At 39.3% G+C, this 21,025-nt stretch overlaps 1 protein-coding gene across 1 annotated transcript in view; it reads left to right on the top strand.

Annotated features, from left to right (window-relative positions):
* Positions 1–21,025, top strand: part of Grxcr1 (glutaredoxin and cysteine rich domain containing 1) — a 122,796-nt gene that overhangs the window by 57,372 nt on the left and 44,399 nt on the right. The window contains exon 2 of the mRNA XM_052199372.1: positions 6,166–6,408. Within this exon, the coding sequence (XP_052055332.1) occupies positions 6,166–6,408 (243 nt within the window). The remainder of the gene's footprint in view (positions 1–6,165; positions 6,409–21,025) is intronic.

Raw genomic sequence — 21,025 nt, 5'->3', positions numbered from 1 at the left:
TTGAATCTCGAATTTATATTCATGATCTTAGACAGTACCATCATGGAAATTACACTGAAAGTTAAATACATGGAAATTTTTATTGTTAGCATTGTATCTAATAAGTGTTCAAAGACATTTTAAAATGTATTATTATTGTTATTATTATTGTTATTATTATTATTATTATTATTAAAGGCTAGGAGCTCCTGCAGTTAATTGAACCTGGATTCTAGGCCTTGGAAGTTCACTTGAGCAAGGTTTAGAAGACTGTATCAAGAAGTCTATCCAACCCTGACTAAGACAGAAAACTACTGTAAACAGTTCACTGGATTTGCTCCAGGCTGAGGGGCTAAGCATGTACCCCACTGTTCCCCTGAATGGGATGTATAGGGACTCCAAGGGCTGATCTAGTGTGGTGGAGGCTTCAGAATGCCTAAAGATTGGTAGTGATGCAGATACCATTTCACAGTGGCTATTGCATGGCCAGGCCATGCAGGCTGACTCACAGGCCCTCAGACTCACTGATAGCCATTTCCCTCCTTTCTGTCTATGTGCTACAGATTGTGGGGAAGCTCCCAGGCATCTGTAGGTCTCATCTTTGTAATCCATACTACAGAGGAGGGGTTTGCCCTTATTTCTCTCTGGGATTCTTTGAAATCAGCAGACTTCACAGCAGTGCCTTATCTATGCTGTTCCAGGGTCTTACATCTTCTCTATCCTCATACTATTCCCATGGTAACCCTCTGGGAGGGAGAAAATGGATAGTGTACCACTGAGAAGTTATTTTTAGATTTCTGGCCAGATGCTTTGACAAATCTGTCGAGGGATAGAAAAATGAATCAAATATAGACAATTTTTGTCAACAAAATTATTTTTTAAAATTCATATCATAAATTGGAAAAAAATCTTCAAAACTCTCCTCTAGGCCAGCATACTTCTAAATTATACCTAATATTCTTCTCTAATATATGACCACACTCCCTAACCTCAATTGGTCCATGTTTATTCAGCCTTTGTTCTTAGACAGAAGGAGTTGGCAGTGAAGCTGAATACAATTATTCAGAATGTGGCCTACATAACTCTGGGCAAACCATTTGTTTAGATTATGCTACCATTAGCACTGGCTATATTTGTGTGGCGCCAATCTTTTTTTTTTATCTTAAACATTTTTTTAAATTTATTGATATATTTATTTACATTTCAAATGATTTCCCCTTTTCTGGACCCCCCACTCCCCGAAAGTCCCACCAGTCCCCTTCCCTCCCCCTGTTTTCCCACCCAACTGTTTCACTGGCCTTTCACCATTCATCTTTTTGAACTATTAATACGATTCAATGCAACTTGCATCATCCTTTATGGATATCATATTCCTCTTAGGTTAAAGGCTCTTCAGATTAAAAGTGGCCATAAAATACATGACAGGAGCACATCAAACATAGCTGGGGGAGTTTAGTAACATGTAACTTATGTGTTTATGTTTTAAGAAAAGACATTTGAGGTGCTTCAAGCATCCCAAGCTCCTCCCATGCCATCACAATGGTAGGTAGTATTTTCCCCTGGATTTTTACCTAACCTTATCCTTTTACTATCAACACAAATGTCAGAAATAGACCTCTAAAGCAAACATAGAAAGCATCCTGTACAATGTTCTTCTAACTACTTAAGCATTTCTCTCATTGTATCTAGCAAGTTGCAACACTGTATTTCCTTATGTATACTGTTATTTTAGACTGTGAGCTATCTTGATAAGGAATTCTTTGATTGTATCCCATGATACATACCTTGTGGATAGCACTATGTTGTTTATTCTCATGAATGAAAGGAAGACACAGTTATTTTAAAAGAATATAACCCAAATCTTTATCAGAAGGAGCTGGTAGTTATAACAGATCCTTGCCAATCCAAATATTCAAGTTCAACACCCATTCATGATAAAACTTCTAAGAAAATCTACTAGAGAAGACAATATCTTTATCATAGCCAGGACTGTGGTCAATGAGGAAGGAGGAGGAGGAGGAGGAGGAGGAGGAGGAGGAGGAGGAGGAGGAGGAGGAGGAGGAGGAAAAGAAAAAGAACAAGAATAAGAGAAAGAAGAGGAAGAAGAAGAGGAAGAAGAAGGAAAAGGAGGAGTGGGGAAGGGGGAAGGAGGAAGAAGAGGAGGAGGAAGAGGAGGAGGAAGAGGAGGAGGAAGAGGAGGAGGAAGAACCACAATCACAGCCATAATGGCAACAAATGTTTCTTTCCTCAATAAGGTCTTGTATGTGGTGAAACTGTCCTTTTTGACATCTCTACTTAACACAAACTTAGATGTACTAGCACAACGGATTCAATAAGAATAAAGAGAGAAAGAGCTTAATTGTAAAGGAAGGAAAACAAGGAACCTCCCGTGAGCAGAGAAAGGAGAGCTTTGGCCTTCCGCTGAAGGATGCAGTGTGTACAGTGGCTCTCTGACCTCCATTTCCGTGACCTCGAATGTGAAGAGGAACAGCTGAGCAAAGAGCGCCTGCTTAGGTCCTAAGATTAGTGTAACTGAATTTAAAAAGTACAAATTATCTGCTTTTCTCATTGGTCATCTTCATTTTCCCTCTAACATTTTGTGTGTTTTCAATCTTAAACATTTCATATGGGAACTGTACCTCCCCCACCCCTGCTCCCACAACCACACTTCTTACAGGCTTGTGTGTAATTTTTACATTCACTTTTCTCCACACTTCTTCCATTTTTCCAACCCCCTAACACTAGGTAGGAGAGAAAACATGAGAGATGGGAAAGGGGGTGGTAATATCGTTAGACTACTTACTGGTGATTAGCAGTTTTGAGTTTCTTGGGGCAAGTTTTATCCTTGCCATCAGGATATCTAATTTCTTTTTTGTCTCTTTGCACATGACTACTTGACAAACTGCAACCAACAGTATCTAGCCACTAACCAGCCAAATGGCCCCTTCTATGGGAGCTCTAGCATTTACATATCCTTTGAGAAGTCCCCAGAATTCCAGATGCCATACAATTGCAGAACTTTCTGCAGCTGGAAACCAGGCCTTTGCTAGAGCAGGAGGCAAAACAGAGTTTTGTTTGTTTGTTTTTTATGGATAAGGATTAATACAAAAAAACATTCTCATAACCCCCCTCCTCTGTGTGTGTGTGTGTGTGTGTGTGTGTTTAAGAAACCAAAATTGCAAGATTCTCACTACACCACCTATTTTTTCCCTTTAATACCGAGCTGCCCTTTAAGCTCCTGCTAGCTCTTCTCAGCAAACCAGTTAGAAAATAATAATGCCGTTATTATTAAATTTTAGAGGTAAGAAAACTGAGGCTTACTAACACATTTGTTTCCTGGGCACATACAGAGAGCTTGAGTTAGAACCTGTGTGTATCTGACAAAGCCATGCTTTCTCTACTCCAGTAGTTTATATATATGATAGAAATTATATATCTAATGTTCCCTACCAGCAAGTGTGTTAACAGCTTGATTCTAAGAATAGAGATGTTAGAAAGTAGTAGTGTATTTAAAATAGAATGCTAGAAGGCAGCCTTTTGATCACTGAAGTATGCCCTCAGCACTGCCATGGATAGAACCCTGGCCCTTCTTCCTCCCCTTTGTTTCATAAATTAAGCAGTTTAACTTCCCCCACCATAGACCCATCACAGGCCCAAAACAATTAAGTCTCTCAATCTTGGACTGAAACTTCTCAAGCTGTGAGCTAAAGTAAGCTCTTCTCTTGATAAGAAGATTTCCTCAGGCATTTGTTATAGTGATAGAAATTTAACATATACCATATTCATCTTTCAGATAATTGGTCTATGTACAGTTTATAAACATTTTTATAATAATTTATTATGTATTTTTATTTTATGTGCATTGGTATTTTGCCTGCATGTCTCTGTGTGAGAGTGTCAGCTCTCTTGGAACAGGAGTTACAGACAGTTGTGAACTTCCTTGAAGATGCTGGGAATTGAACTCCAGTCCTCCAGAAGAGCAGCCAGCGCTCTTAACCCCTGAGCCATCTCTCCCGTCTTTTAAAACATTTTTCATTTGGTAAAAACCATTTACAAATCAGATGCTCTCCCAAATTGAGAATTTTAAACTTGTGTATAAAGCAGTTATGTTTGACACAGTAGGGTCTCATGCCTCTACGTCAGTGACTTCCTGAAGCCACTTAATCTTTTAGATGTCACTCTCCCTGTGTTCTTGTTACCTCTGTTATTTCTCCTACCTTCATAGTTGCGAAATCACTCATTCCTTCTAGGCTTCTGAATTTTTAGCTTACTTGCTATACTCTGTTGGAGAATTAAGTCATCCCTATATTTTAAATCTTGGATACATGCACACAATGCAATATGATCATGTCTCCTCCAAGTCCCCACATATCTCCAACAACACAAGCCTTAGTTTCAGAAGAACACATCTTGATGATGTGGCTATGGTAGGGTTTGCATATTCCAGTGGATGGTCCCATAGTCATGCACATGTGAGGAACACTGACTTAGTAAGTCATCCCTATATCTTTATCATAAATGTCATCAAGGAAAAAGCCCTTTCTTTCTGTGAGGGGGAAGCCTCACATTCTTATTGACATTCTTATGACTTTGGATTTTTTTGTTAACTACAGTTTTTCTATTTGTACATTGGAAAATTCATCTGGCTTCTTTGAATACAAAGTAGTGAAGTTCGGTCTGACTGGTTTTAGCATTCAGTTGTTTGGAATGGTTTCTAATCTAATTTTTTCTTCATGGGAGTTTTAGGAATCATGTAGTTACTTTAAATGATCATAACCTTGTTGTGTTAGTTGACTGTACATATCAGTCTGATAAAATGTTTGAGATAATTAATTTAATGGTCAGAGATCTACCAGGGATCTAGGCAAGTGGCTACAGGCATCTGGGTTATCAGAAAGCCTAGAAAAGATGATTAAATTGAGCAATTGTCACCTTGACTTGGGGTATTGCATGCCTCTCTTCTGGCATGTTTGGATACTTACTGTACATTGAAGTCTTCAGTTAGTCCCTGTGCTGGCTTCTATACACTCCCATTCTGCAGTTCTCAATCCACACTCCTTGTGACAGAGCCTTTTTCCTGCACATTGGAGGACTGTCACTCAGAAAGTATATCCACAAGTGCTATGCTGTTTCAGCTTCAGAACCTCCCCGTAGCTCAGGGTTTATTAGTCACAGGAAACTGGGACTCAAAGGTCTAAGAATTTCCAGCTGTTTAAATGTTAGCCATTCACATGTTGTGGCCGCATCTCATCATCGAGCTTGCAGATTATTTGGCTTTCTCCCTGGTGAATTTAAGAGAGTATAGATACTGGGCAGCATCTCCGTAATACAAATCAACTCTTCATTATTTTACCTCGCAGTTTCCCCTTTGAGTCATCATTAATGTTAAACTTATTTCACATGTTACTAAAAACATGTGAAAGAAAAACAACTGAAATGTGCCACTTAAATCATATTGTTATTTCTTGCTAAATTTCTTGAAATGTTTCATTATTTCAGATTTATTTTTTATTGTATTATTTTAAAATACCACACAAAGTAACCTGTTTTATTGTTCTCTTTCATTTACCATTCTCTCTCTCTCATACACGCACACATTTTTTAATTAAGCATTTGAGTACATATGTACCTATGTCAAGGTTGGATGAGAACTTGTGGGAGTTGGTTCTCTCTTTCTACCATGTAGTCCCTTAGATGGAATTCATGTCATTGGGCTTATTGGAAAGTGCCTGCTGAGCCATCTTACCAGTGGTATTATAGTTTATTCTTATTTCTCCTGGCTGCACATGCAGTGTTCTCTGTTTCCTTCACCACCCAAGTGTTCCTTTATGTTTTTACATCACGTATCTTCCATCTTCCATCTTCCATCTTCATCTTCTGCCATTTCTTTTGCCCTTTATATATAATAAATAATATATATATATAATATATATAATAAATATAATACAATAAATAAATATATAATAAATCTACATTCTGCATATGACAGAAAACTTCCATTTTCTTCCATTCTCCTACTAAAACATATATCTCAGTGTTAGAAACATATAACTGAATTTACAAAGTGCTCATTCAACCTTTGTGAGTGTCTTTAATGTATAAAACATTTACCCGAAGCTGTGCACACACAATAAAATCTAAGAAAATAAAGCAAACATATTTACACATCAATGCTTTTCTTTCCAGCAGCCCTCAGCTGACCTGGAATTTGACCGTGTGGTGATTTACACAACCTGCCTTCGCGTGGTGAGGACGACCTTTGAGAGATGTGAACTGGTTCGAAAGATCTTCCAAAACCATCGAGTAAAATTTGAAGAGAAAAACATAGCTCTAAATGGTGACTACGGCAAAGAGTTGGATGAGCGATGCAGGAGAGTCTCCGAAGCCCCTTCCCTCCCTGTTGTCTTCATTGATGGCCATTATCTTGGGGTAAGTATACTACAGAAGAAAACCACCTTTGCCCATGCCCCACCTATGAACTGTATGAATACATGACCTGTGACATGACCACTCAGACATTTGCTGTTTGGATGAGCTCAGGCTTAAGGGTTTGGATTCTTGTTTCTATTCCAAACAATCTGCTCCTATGTCTCTCATCCTTGCAGAATAACAGTGAGATGACATCAGTGTGAAGATGCTTTGTTGAACAGCAGTACATTCCTGAAATGCTCAGTTAAATTGGACTTCTAAAAACTATCCCAAGATAAAACTATGCTTTTAGTGTAAATCAAATATTGAAAATTTATAAGAGAAACATTTGTAAATTTTAATTCTCCATATTCCAGTAATCAAATCATTTCTGGCCCAATGACACAAAGATGACAGGCTGAAATGAAGTCTGGAGTCAACATTTTATGCGATTATTGTTTAATATCATGTTTTTGAGTTTAGTAGTATGGCAGTGTGACATAGATTCACAAGGAGGGATAATCAGAGAGAATCAGGGATAATCAGAATTTCCAGAAGTGCAACAACACATCTGCCTCCTTCTTGCCCTTTCAGTAACACTGTTGGTGTCCTTAAAAGCTCTTGATTTCTGACCACACTTGGGTAGACACCCCAGGATGAGAACAAGAAGCCTAAAGGGAGAGCAATACCGAGCAGTAGAGCCAGCCGGATGATCCCTTTTCACAGATCAAAGGCTTTCAAACCTTAGAAGGATGCTTGGATCATGGTCATGCTAACCATCTGATGTTAACTTTTAGCATTGAGGGATTGGGGGGAAAAATCTGTATCACGAGAGATGTCTGCTTTGTTTCAGAGACCTTGTTTCTATTAGACTGACTATGAGTTTAGTTATTAAAGGGAAAGATAAATGCCAAGAACCCATGATTATATAGCTATGATATTTTAATCAGAACTGAAAAAGCACAGCATTTTGAAATAGAGTAATTTTGATTTGAAGTATTGATCCTACATCGGTGTGTTTCAGTATATGCTCTTAGGTTCCAGAATTATAATAGTGTCTGTGAAGTGGTGTTAAGGATAAGGACAGTGATGGTGACACCTTATGTTGCCTTCTCAGCCTTCTGTTTGGCATATGTCTGATCCTTAGGATATTCAACTCTCAGCCTTCTCATGGCTGTTGGATAAGAAGCAAAGGAGGGACTAGGCAGCCTTGTTTTATACTCCTGCTCTGATGAGTAAACACTTTTGATCCAAGTAACACAGCTGACCAAGTCTGGGTTAGCTCTGTCTGATATTGCAAACTTTTGCTTTGTGTAAGACTCCCTTGAGTACAGGGATTTTACTATGTTGTAATAGCAATTAGGATAGGGCTTTGCATGAAGCAGATGTTCCAGTGAACTTAGATCAGCTACATGTCCTGGTTATTCAGCTTCCTTACATCTATTTCTTCTTTCCCTGACTTCCCGCATAAACAAAGGATGTCATCTTCTCAGGCACCTGGAGAATGTAACTTAAAAGTGTTACAGACTGTGGCTGATGATGTTGTTGCTAGAGTGTTTGCCTAGTGTGCACAGAGGCCCTAGGGTATATATACCCCTTGACTGTGTAACTGGGTGTAATGGTACATGCCTGAAATTCCAGAATTTACACTTGGGAGGTGTAAGCAGGAAAATGAAGAATTTCAAGGCCCTTGATTGCATAGTGAGTTTGAGGCCAATCTGGGATTCATAAGACTTCATCTTAAAACACAAGAACAGAAAGCAACAGGCAGCAAAGATAGATAGAAACTTACTTTTCACTAGGGAAGCATTCTGATAATGTAAAATATTCCTTTCTTACTGTGTTTAAGTCCAATGTCAGTGGAACTGCATAGTCAATGTTAATGGACATCTTTGGCCATCCTCAGATAATAAGGTGAGCTCCAGTCATATGCTATTTCTGATCCATTCTATTGCATTCGGAGTCCAGAATAATTAAGTTTTGTGTGTTCCTGAGGTTGTGATACCTACCTGTCCCATCTTTTGTCTTTCAGTTGGAGGGACAGAGGTGATTGCTACAAATGAGGTCAGGGTCCTGGCTCTTTCCCAGTTGAGTCTTCTCTCTGCTCTCTTTATATGCACATTCAGCATGTAGGAATGAAAGGCCACAGGGGTAACTGATGCTGCTCTGCTCCTGGGAGGAGTGAGTCAGGCTCTGGATAACTTGTGTAACCCCTCTTCTCCAAGCCCAGGCAGCTGTTGTTTGAATCTAGATGAAAAAGCATCAGTGGAATTATATAGCACTAAAATAGTTTTTCTCTGCACGATTCATGGATATGAAATGGAAGGATGCCCTCTGCTGGGTTTTGGCAGATTAAAAAACATTAGCTTTTCTTTCTTTCTTTTTTTAAAATTAGGTATATTTTTTATTTATATTATAAATGTTGCCCCCCCTTTCCTGGTTCCCCCTCCCCTGAAAATCCCATAAGCCATATTCCCTTCCCCAATTAATCCTTCCCCCTTCCCTGTCCTGGTATTCCTCTACACTACGGCATCAAGTCTTTCCAAGACCAAGGGCCTCTTGTCCCTTTGGTGTCTAATAAGACCGTTAGCTTTTAGGGAGTTAAAATTTGGCTGCTGCTCTAGTAAGTTGGTGACTTCTCTGACATCCGTGATGTTTTAAACATGAAACCATTTAAGTTAGCTTTAAATTAGGTGAGTGAGAAGAATTGGGACTTGGGAATCATATACATGTATACATATATACAAATACACACACATATGGTATGACTTTCTTTAAGGAAGGAGAAATATAATAGCTAGAGAAAGGGAGAGAGACAAGTGTAAACAATAATGTTTTAACTCTATCACATTTTATTTCTTTATTTGTTTAAATAAATTTAATTTAATACATTTATTTATTTGTTGTACTGGCTAGTTTTGTGTGTCAACTTGACACAAGCTGGAGTTATGACAGAGAAAAGACCCTCCCTTGAGGAAATGCCTCCATGAGATCCAGCTGTAAGGCATTTTCTCAATTACTGATCAAGCGGGGAGGGCCCAGGCTATTGTGGGTGGTGCCATCCCTGGGCTGGTAGTCCCGGGTTCTAAACAAACAAACAAACAAAAAGCAAGCCGCGTAAGCCAGGGGAAGCAATCCAGTAAGCAGCATCCCTCCATGGCTTCTGCATCAGCTCCCGCCTCCACGTTCCTGCCCTGTGTGAATTCAAGTCCTGATTTTTTTTTTATTCGATATAATTTATTTACATTTCAAATGATTTCCCCTTTTCTAGCCCCCCCCACTCCCCGAAAGTCCTGTAAGCCCCCTTCTCTTCCCCTGTCCTCCCATCCACCCCTTCCCACCTCCCCGTTCTGGTTTTGCTGAATACTCTTTCATTGAGTCTTTCCAGAACCAGGGGCCATTCCTCCTTTCTTCTTGTACCTCATTTGATGTGTGGATTATGTTTTGGGTATTCCAGTTTTCTAGGTTAATATCCACTTATTAGTGAGTGCATACCATGATTCACCTTTTGAGTCTGGGTTACCTCACTTAGTATGATATTCTCTAGCTCCATCCATTTGCCTAAGAATTTCATGAATTCATTGTTTCTAATGGCTGAATAGTACTCCATTGTGTAGATATACCACATTTTTTGCATCCACTCTTCTGTTGAGGGATACCTGGGTTCTTTCCAGCATCTGGCAATTATAAATAGGGCTGCTATGAACATAGTGGAACATGTATCCTTATTACATGGTGGGGAGTCTTCTGGGTATATGCCCAGGAGTGGTATAGCAGGATCTTCTGAAAGTGAGGTGCCCAGTTTTCGGAGGAACCGCCAGACTGATTTCCAGAGTGGTTGTACCAATTTGCAACCCCACCAGCAGTGGAGGAGTGTTCCTCTTTCTTCACACCCTCTCCAACACCTGTTGTCTCCTGAATTTTTAATCTTAGCCATTCTGACTGGTGTAAGATGAAATCTTAGGGTTGTTTTGATTTGCATTTCCCTAATGACTAATGAAGTTGAACATTTTTTAAGATGCTTCTCTGCCATCCGAAGTTCTTCAGGTGAGAATTCTTTGTTTAACTCTGTACCCCATTTTTTAATAGGGTTGTTTGGTTTTCTGGAGTCTAACTTCTTGAGTTCTTTATATATATTGGATATTAGCCCTCTATCTGATGTAGGATTGGTGAAGATCTTTTCCCAATTTGTTGGTTGCCGATTTGTCCTCTTGATGGTGTCCTTTGCCTTACAGAAACTTTGTAATTTTATGAGGTCCCATTTGTCAATTCTTGCTCTTAGAGCATACGCTATTGGTGTTCTGTTCAGAAACTTTCTCCCTGTACCGATGTCCTCAAGGGTCTTCCCCAGTTTCTTTTCTATTAGCTTCAGAGTGTCTGGCTTTATGTGGAGGTCCTTGATCCATTTGGATTTGAGCTTAGTACAAGGAGACAAGGATGGATCAATTCGCATTCTTCTGCATGCTTACCTCCAGTTGAACCAGCACCATTTGTTGAAAAGGCTATCTTTTTTCCATTGGATGTTTTCAGCCTCTTTGTCGAGGATCAAGTGGCCATAGGTGTGTGGGTTCATTTCTGGATCTTCAATCCTGTTCCATTGATCCTCCTGCCTGTCACTGTACCAATACCATGCAGTTTTTAACACTATTGCTCTGTAGTATTGCTTGAGGTCAGGGATACTGATTCCTCCAGATTTTCTTTTGTTGCTGAGAATAGTTTTAGCTATCCTGGGTTTTTTGTTGTTCCAGATGAATTTGATAATTGCTCTTTCTAACTCTGTGAAGAATTGAGTTGGGATTTTGATGGGTATTGCATTAAACTGTATAGTGCTTTAGGCAGAATGGCCATTTTAACTATATTGATTCTACCGATCCATGAGCATGGGAGGTTTTCCCATTTTTTGAGGTCTTCCATTTCCTTCTTCAGAGTCTTGAAGTTCTTGTCATACAGATCTTTCACATGTTTGGTAAGAGTCACCCCAAGATACTTTATACTGTTTGAGGCTATTGTGAAGGGGGTAATTTCCCTAATTTCTTTCTCGGCCTGCTTATCCTTTGAGTATAGGAAGGCCACTGATTTGCTTGAGTTGATTTTATAACCTGCCACTTTGCTGAAGTTGTTTATCAGCTGTAGGAGCTCTCTAGTGGAGTTCTTTGGGTCACTTAGGTAGACGATCATGTCGTCTGCAAATAATGATAGTTTGACTTCTTCCTTTCCAATTTGTATCCCTTTGACCTCCTTATGTTGTCGAATTGCCCAAGCTAGTACCTCAAGTACAATATTGAAAAGATAAGGAGAAAGGGGGCAGCCTTGTCTGGTCCCTGATTTCAGTGGGATTGCTTCAAGTTTCTCTCCATTTAGTTTGATGCTGGCTACCGGTTTGCTGTATATTGCTTTTACTATGTTTAGGTATGGGCCTTGAATTCCTGTTCTCTCCAAGACTTTAAGCATGAAGGGATGCTGAATTTTGTCAAATGCTTTTTCAGCATTCAATGAAATGACCATGTGGTTTTGTTCTTTGAGTTTGTTTATGTAGTGGATTGTATTGATGGATTTCTGTATATTGAACCAACCCTGCATTCCTGGGATAAAGCCTACGTGATCATGGTGGATGATCGTTTTGATGTGTTCTTGGATTCGGTTGGCAAGAATTTTATTGAGTATTTTTGCATCGATGTTCATAAGGGAAATTGGTCTGAAGTTCTCTTTCTTTGTTGGATCTTTGTGTGGCTTTGGTATCAGCGTAATTGTGGCTTCGTAGAAGGAATTGGGTAGTGTTTCTTCTGTTTCTATTTTGTGGAATAGTTTGAAGAGTATTGGTGTTAACTCTTCTTTGAAGGTCTGGTAGAATTCTGCACTGAAGCCATCTGGTCCTGTGCTTTTTTTGGTTGGAAGACTTTCTATGACTCCTTCTATTTCTTTAGGCATTATGGGACTGTTTAGATGGTCTAGTTGGTCCTGATTTAATTTTGGTATTTGGTATCTGTCAAGGAAATTGTCCGTTTCCTCCAGATTCTCCAGTTGTGTTGAGTACAGGCTCTTGTAGTAGGATCTGATGATTTTTTGGATTTCCTCAGTTTTCGTTGTTATATCTCCCTTTTCATTTCTAAGTTTGTTAATTTGGATACTTTCTCTGTGCCCTTTGGTCAGTCTGGCTAAGGGTTTATCTATCTTGTTGATTTTCTCAAAGAACCAGCTCCTGGTTTTGTTGATTTTTTGTATGGTTCTCTTTGTTTCTACTTGATTGATTTCAGCCCTGAGTTTGATGATTTCCTGCCTTCTACTCCTCCTGGGCGAAATAGCTTCTTTTTGTTCTAGGGCTTTCAGGTGTGTCATTAAGCTGGTAATGTATGCTCTCTCCATTTTATTTTTGGAGGCACTCAGGGCTATGAGTTTTCCTCTTAGCACTGCTTTCATTGTGTCCCATAGATTTGGGTATGTTGTGTTTTCATTTTCATTGTGTTCTAAAAAGTCTTTAATTTCTTTCTTTATTTCTTCCTTGACCAAGGTATCATTGAGTAGAGTATTGTTCAAGTCCTGATTTCTTTTGGTGACGAACAGCAATGTGTAAGTGTGAGCTGAACAAACCCCTTTTTCTCCAACTTGCTTCTCGGTCATGATGTTTTGTTTAGGAATAGAAACCATTGAACTATATTCCCAGTCACTCTGCTTTTAAAAATTCGACATTCAGTCTTGCTAAGTCGTTCAAACTAGCTTTAGACTTGCAGTGCAGCCCAGGCTTGTCTTGAATCATCCTCCTGTTTGTGCTTCCAGAATGCTTGGATTATAGAACTGTGTCATTAGACTAGCTGTCTTAGACTCTTTTAGTGATATGACATTATTGTACATTTTGAAAACAAACTTGACCCTAACTAACTCCCTCTGTCCAATGAAAATGAAAACTTCCTTTATCTTCTTATCTAAAAGAGTTTTTATAGTAATGTTGGTCTTTCTTCTCTCTCCATGCTTCCTTAAACTCTGACAGTACAGTTATCACGCTCATTCATATCAAGCCACACTACAGGCTTTAATTGAACCCAGTAAAGCTTCCATGTTGTTTTGTCTCTCTGTGTGACCTCATTCTTCTAATGGAGGCAAGATTTCCTTTAAATGTCTACAGACTATACCCGATGATAGTGTGGGATTAGTTAAAATTCCTGCAAATTTCACAAGAACTGGTTGTCAATATAAATCTCTTTCCTTTTTGTTTTTTGACATATTTTATTCATTTTTCCTCTAAATATATTTTTATATGAATACTTGGTTATTGGGTTGTGGTTAAGACTTCTTGGAAACAAGGTGCATGTGAGTGTGTATGGTGTGTGTGTGTGTGTGTGTGTTTGAAATATTGGTGGTGGTATTTTTGTAATTATGACTTTTCTTTCTACAAGTAGTCCAATATGGTGCTACCATTATTCTTTAGATCAGGTAGCAAAGTCAACAAAACAATAACAATGATGAGAACAACCATCACAATACCCTCATCAAATGTCTCAAATTTTATCTTTAGGATTTAGATATTGTTAGCATGTGACTATAGTGGATAGCTTTTGTTATGTGATGAACTAACCCTAAACCTAGAGCTTAGAACCAGTTCTGTAGGTCCAGTGCTGGGGCTTTGGGCTGACCTCTGTGGTTTGTTGCTGGCTTGCTTAGAGCCGAGTGACCACAGATGGGCTCGTGGACAAATCTCTTAAATTATTAAGACTATTTTCCAATAATGTATTCATTTTACTCACTTTTACATTCTGATCATAGCTCTGATCTCCTCCCAGTCCCACCCTTACAAATCCCTCCTTCCATTACCCCCTTCCCTTCTCTTCAGTGAAAGAATGTCCCGTTTAGGTACCACCCTAACCTGGGATGTCTAGTCTCAGCAGGACTAGACATATCCTCTCCCTTGAGGCCCAGCCAGGCAGCACATGGAGGGGGAAGGGGGATCCAATGGCAGGGAACAGAGACCAAGATAGTCCCCACTCCACTTGTTAGCTGACCCACATGAAGACCAAGCTGTATATTTGTTACAAGTGTATAGGGAGGCTAGGCCTAGCTCCTGTATGTTCCCTGGTTGGTGGTCCAGGCTCTGAGAACCTGCATAGTCCCGGGTTAGTTGACTGTGTAATTCTTGTGGTGTCCTTGACTCTTCTGGCTTGCTCACTTCTGACCTCCACTCTTCCTTGAGACTCCCTGAGCTCCGCCTCATACTTGGCTGTGGGTCTCTGCATCTGGCTGCACCTATTGCTGGCTGAAACCTCTCAGGAGACAGTGATGCTAGGTTCCTATAGGCAAACATAGCAGAGTATCAATAATGTTAGTGGTTGGCTCTCTCGCATGGTTGTATCTCAAGTTGGACCAGTCATTGTTGGCTGTTCTTGCAGTCTGCGTTCTATCTTTATCCCTGAGTATCTTGCAGGCAGGACACATTTTGGGTTGATGGTTTTGTGAGTGGGTAGATGTCCCTCTCCTTCCAGAATGATAGTTTTCCATATGGTGTTTCCATATATATATTTGATTTGGGTTGATTGTACTACTGCATCCCCTGGCTTCCCTTTATCTCATTGCCCCTTCTTTCTTGTACCATTCCATTCCCATTATTCTCTTTGAATCTTCTCCATTGTCTTCCTGACCTCTCTCCATTAATGTTTCTTTTCCTTTCCAATTATATTGATCAATTTCTGCTGTCCTGGTCTTCACCCACATTTATTCCTATCTAAATTCACTTATTTAACAGTTTGAGGCTAGGTTCACATGAGTTTACTCTCTTAAAATGTTTCCAGGTCCTTCCATTTTCCTGAAAATTTGCCAATTTCATTTTTCTGTTTTGGCTGAGTTTCACTGAGTTTCCATTATCTAGTTATCTATTGAGATATACTAATGGTGAGTCCATTTTTTTGCTCTTGTGAATAGAGAAACAATTAGTCTGGTGCTAGTGTCTCTGGAGTAAGGTGCAGAGTCTTTGGGCACATAGCCAGATGCGGTATAGCTGGCTTATATGGCTTATTCTGTTCTTAACTTTTGTGGCAAATTCTGAGATTTCTTCCTTGAACTTCTCCAGTAACCAGATCTTGCATGTTAAATGCTGTAAAGGGCTTTCCAGCAGAAAAGGAGGCCGGGCCCAGTGCACAAGCGCCTCTGAGCTCTTTGAATGATGCTTGTGGTTTTATTCCACTGATATGAATAGGACCTGCAATCAAGTTCAGGTTGAAGATGGAATTGGACTGTACCTTTGTGCAGCAGGACTGTCTCTGCGTATATTATGCTATGTCTCTGAGCACATAATATGCATGTGCACATTTCTGGTCATACCTGCCACGAATGAAAACTTTCCTTTATTTAATCTTAGGGTTTTGGCTGATCCAATGCCCATTGGCACCCTTACATTTTCAGGTTGAAGGACTAGATACTTTTGATTTAGTGAAGCATACGAGGCTTGCAAATGCCTTAACCCTCATATGGCCATAAAGTGTGTTTGTGTTTGATACTGAAAACCCAGCTTTGTGAATGTCAATCAAAGGACCTTTTTTTTCCCCTCAAAATTTCACACCCACATGCCACCAACTTTCCGTGTTTTCAATTCTCTCACACTACCAACAGCATCCTGCTGTAGCCTTGGCCAAATTTTTATTTTCAGCCTCATACTTTTATCTGCTTATTACCTTTACCCTCTAGTCTTATTCTCATAGAAGAAGTGCAAACTTTCTTCTCATAGAAAACTTTCTCATAGAAGAAGTGCAAACTTTCCCCTCCCCCCCAATTTTAGCAGGTGTCTCTGTGTTTATTGGTGTGCAAGTGTACACATTCACATGTGCAAGTGGAGGACTGAGGACAATCTCTGGTGTCCATTCTTCAGGCATGCTTCCTATCTTGGATTTTTTTTTTTTTGACATGGCGTTTCTTACGTTCTGGAAACTCTGTGAGGCTGGCTAGTCAGCTAGTCAGTGAGTTCTAGGTATTTTGCCTCTGCTATCCAGTGTTGATAATACCAAGTGTACTCCACTAGAGCACATGGCTCAAACTCAAGTTGTCACACTTGCATGGTGTCCTAGTCACTGCTCTATTCTGGTGAAGAGACACCATGACCATGGTAGCTCTTGCAAGAGAAAACATTTAATTGGGGATTTGTTTATAGTTTCAGAGGCTTGTTCCATTGTCATGGCAGAGAGCGAGGCAGCAGATAAGAAAGGCAAGATGGTGGAGCAAAGCTGAGAGCTACATTTTAGTTCATAGACTGAGAGAACGTGACTTGGTCAAGCCCATCCACAGTGAAAACACTTCCACCAACAAGGGAATACATCCTAATCCCTCTAATCTTATCAAACACTTCCAGTCCATACCACAGTGACTAAACCTTCAAGTGTATGAGCCTTTAGGGTGGGAGAGGTCATTTGTATTCAAACCACCATCCACAGCAAGCTCTTTACTAACTGAGATGTGTCTGCAGTCAAATGCCTAAGTTTTAATTGTAAATTATCATACACGCTGCTTCAGTCAACTCAATGTTTTGAAAGGTCAGAGCAGTAAGTACATTGAAACCTGCAAATGCACAATTCAGTTATTTGGTCCTGAAACTCAATACCAGTTGAAAGAATTTTTGAGGCAGGAAGACAGGGAACATCTTCACCCACACTGAAGTGGAAATTTCTGGTTCCTTTGGAAACTCAGTTGTGTCACGTGATGTTTTTCTGGAAGCTGTATTGTGAGAGGATGTTTTGTTGAAGCAGACACATGAAAGGTCATATGATGTTGTGCTGGAGAAGATTCTTGAGAGGTTAAGTGATGTTTAAAAAGAGTATGAATATAACCCCACAGATATGAGAGGTGGCTCTTGCATTGATAGACCTTGCAATGATTCTCTGGTCTCACTTCTACTCTGGTCTTCACCAGTCTTCACTTCAAAGAGAGAAACACACCAAAGAACTTCTCATGGTATTCAGACTGATTCTTCCTGTTTCTATTGACTCATGCAAATTTGGTGGAGTCTTGCAGTTTCTTTTGGATAGAGTCACTGCTACTGGTTCATGTTTGGCATTTGCTTTTTAACTGGATTGCTGATATCTTGACAATGAAGATTGGAATCACCCCAAATAAGTACTTCTAAATAGGTCCACAACCCCCCCTTTTTTTCTATTAACCTTCTTCACCTGTTACCTCTGGTTGGTGTATTAGAAGGGAGATTGAAGTGTTTAAGAACCCTAATTAAAGTAGGTTTTGAAAAAATATCTAAGCCTACACCACAGTGTCTCTTTAGAGTATTTTTTGTCTCTCTCATTTTGCACATTGAAACACATTGTCCTAGTAGCCCAGGACTTTGTTCCTCTTGCTGCTGTATTTCTCTGCATGGCTGGAAGCTTGTGAAGTGCCTGGTGGTCCATTTCTTAATACTGTACAGAATGTGTGAAAGCCTCAGGCTTAAGTTGGTGCACTGGATTTGTCCAAAACAACAATAAACAATAACAACAATCTAACATAGTTCTGTCTGTTTGAAATTGAACTACATGTTAATAAAGGCACATGTAATAGAGCCCTTCAGGAACTAAATCCTGTGCTTCTCAGTTTAGATATTAGTTACTATTTTCAATCTTACTGGAGAAAAAAATATACTTGTATAGTTTCAGTGTTATCTTAGACTTAAAATTTTATGCAAAATGTGCCAGATACTTTCTTTCAGTAAATTCATGAATATGAGTAAAGTGAATGGAAATTAATAGGGAAAATTCCCTAGGCATCCATTTCTAAACAAACTTGAGGTCAGTATCTCAATGAAGAAAAGTGTTACTGGTTAGCTCAATTTGGGCTCGAATGAGCCAAGATTTAGTGCCTTCTCACCACCAGAGGGCTCTCTCACAACATAAATAACACTACATATATAAGAAACAGAAATAGGATAAATCATTTGTAATACATCTTTCTTTAGACCTGAATCAAAAAATAAATGTCTTAGATATATGAATTACAATTGAAATTTCAAATTCAGATTTCTTTTCAAGAAAAAAATAAGACTAGGAAGAACAATTTTAAACTATTTAAAACCTTTAAAAAATATAAGTATTTTGTAACCTGGGGCTACATTCTGGGTCAAACTTTTATACCATTCATTTATATTCTGACTGGCAATTTAAGGAAAGTGTGTGTGTTGACTTAGAGAGCATCTGGTCCTTAGGAAAACAGATAGCTGGTACTGGGATTTACACATGATTACAATTAAGCCAATATTTAACAAATTGCAATTGGTAAGTCCAGTTACAGGCCTCCTCCTGCTCAGTTATGATCAGGGTTTGATCAACTATGTTGTGGTTTTGTTTTGCTTTTAATCACACCTTGCTCTCCCAGTTTGATTGAGCTCAACCCCAAATACCTCAATCTACAAAAACAAACCAACGAAAAAGTAAGCTAAAGACCTGGCCATATGTCTTATTCAAATAGTATCAGATTAGAAGGATGAATGTAATGAGTAAAATGGAGTGCACCATCTGGTCAACCACAAGAGCAGAAGAGTCAATGGGCTCCTTGTGGGGCTTCTTTAGATGGGACTCTGTAGGAAACCTGCAGAGACTGGTATTCATGCCCTCCAGAGGCCAGTGTGTTTTGACTTTCAGCTCTTCTTCCCAATTCATCTTGCCCATTTGAGACATTAAGCAGGCTGAAGGAGGAGATTTTCTTTTCAAATTAATCTCTGTGATACCCTCATAGCTGTTTCCTCTCCTTTGAGGGCCATGATGGAAGTGAAAGGAATTTCAAATTCTCCCACAAATGTAAACCACATCTTTCATCCTACATATTTTATTGTATGCTACATTTTCCCCCCTGAAAGACTAAAAATCAACAAAAATATTCAGTGGAATAACTTGGAGGAAAACACTAAACCAAACGTCTGAACCTCTTTCTGGCAATCTTATGTCATTTCAATCTCTCTGGTACTTGTTAACCCTCTGTATTCAGTAGAACATATTTCTCTTTGCATAATCTGAACTGTACCTTAAAATTAATCATTCTGAAAGCCTGGAATAAACAATCTGTCTACTACAGAGTGAATAGTGAGCTCTCTTTGTGCATATAGAACTATGAAATATTTTAGATAGTCCAAAGACACATAGTTCCTCCAATCCAGACTAGAAATTAAAAGAGCTTGTAGTGTTTGGTGTGATGAACACATGCTGCCTCACTTGATGCTATACTATTCGTGGTAAGGCCTAAGTTAACGATAGGACTAAGTCTATTTACAAATAGGAAGTAGAGATACATACTTTAACTAGAAACATTAAGGATGATTCAAAGAAGGAGGTAGCATTTGGTCTGTACTTTGGAACATGCATAAGAGTGTAATGAGTGGGTGGAAATGTGTTCCTGGTTTTTGACTATTAATTTTCCAAGCAGGAACTTTCAGGAGAGAATAATGATTGCTGTGCCTGATTAATAAAGATCTGTGGTTCTCTCTAACTAGGTGCTGGGAAATATCTAGGCAATGAAGCCTAAGATGGAACTCTTTATGGAGTCCCTTTCCACCCCCTCTTTGGGATCACAGGACATCTCATATTCATTGGACTGTGCTGTGCTCTGGAGCTTGAAAAGAGCTAGGAGTGAACTTCAGCCTTCAGATTTTCCCTTGAGTGATTCCAAAGAGTGTGTGAGGCAGGGACCTGGGGACTAGGGGAGCTAGAGTCTTCTTAGCAGCAAGATGTTCACTGAGAGTCTCCCCCTCCCCCGCTTTCTATTGAGTTGTCACTGGAGAAAATAGGGCAAGACTTCCATGACTTTTACAGATCAGAATAAGAAATATATAAATTCCCTTCTCTTACTGACCAGCATCGATGCAGAACAACACATAATCCTATTCATTTCCTAGACAAAGGGTACAATAAAAATGAAAATAAGCTCTTTAGTGGAGATTGCCATATTCAGTTGCTCTAGGGACAAGACTCAGATTAAACGACAATTTTTCACTATAGTCTTTCAGGGTCATTAAATATATTTTAAAAAATAGCTTGTGCTAGTAAAATTATTAGCTTAATATAAACACAGAATAAAATGTTTATTTACACATCTATTCAAAGAAAAGAGCCCATTTATCTGCACTTTCCTCCCATTCTTCAATGGCTTGGCATTTTGTGAAGTTAGTAGGTAATATGTGCATGAAAACCCATTGTACTAAACAGGATCCTTGGAGAATTTAGAAGTCACAATAAGGTGTGTGGTCTTCACTTATTAGAAGTCTGCACCAATACTGAAAGATCAAAGTAATACCAATATGCAACTTACTATTTATCAGAATGTGACCAAGTTATGACGAGATCAGGGAGTGATGAATGAGAGAGTTGTAAGGGAAGACTTCAGGGCATATTACTGATCTGGAGACTCCATACAGGGTCCTGGTTTGAGAGCTTAGAGTGAGGTGGGGCTTATGTGGTAGAATTAGGCCAGTTGAATCAGGGATTTGAATGTTATAGCCTGGTCTGTCTTCTAGTTCTCTCCTTTGATTCTGGTCTCTATGTCTGTCATGTGAATAGCTACAGTACAGTACAATACAGACTGACTGGTCTTTCATTTGCATAGCTGTAGTACACCCTCAGTGGCTGACCCAGACCACTGTCATTCACCCTTGAAGCAATGGATTGAAACTGTCTGAAACTGGGAATGAAAA

This window comes from Apodemus sylvaticus, chromosome 11 (assembly GCF_947179515.1).
Source record: "Apodemus sylvaticus chromosome 11, mApoSyl1.1, whole genome shotgun sequence".
In the NCBI taxonomy this organism is placed as follows: Eukaryota; Metazoa; Chordata; class Mammalia; order Rodentia; family Muridae; genus Apodemus; species Apodemus sylvaticus.
Note: the sequence above shows the minus strand (reverse complement) of the source record. Positions and strands in the feature narration are given on the sequence as shown.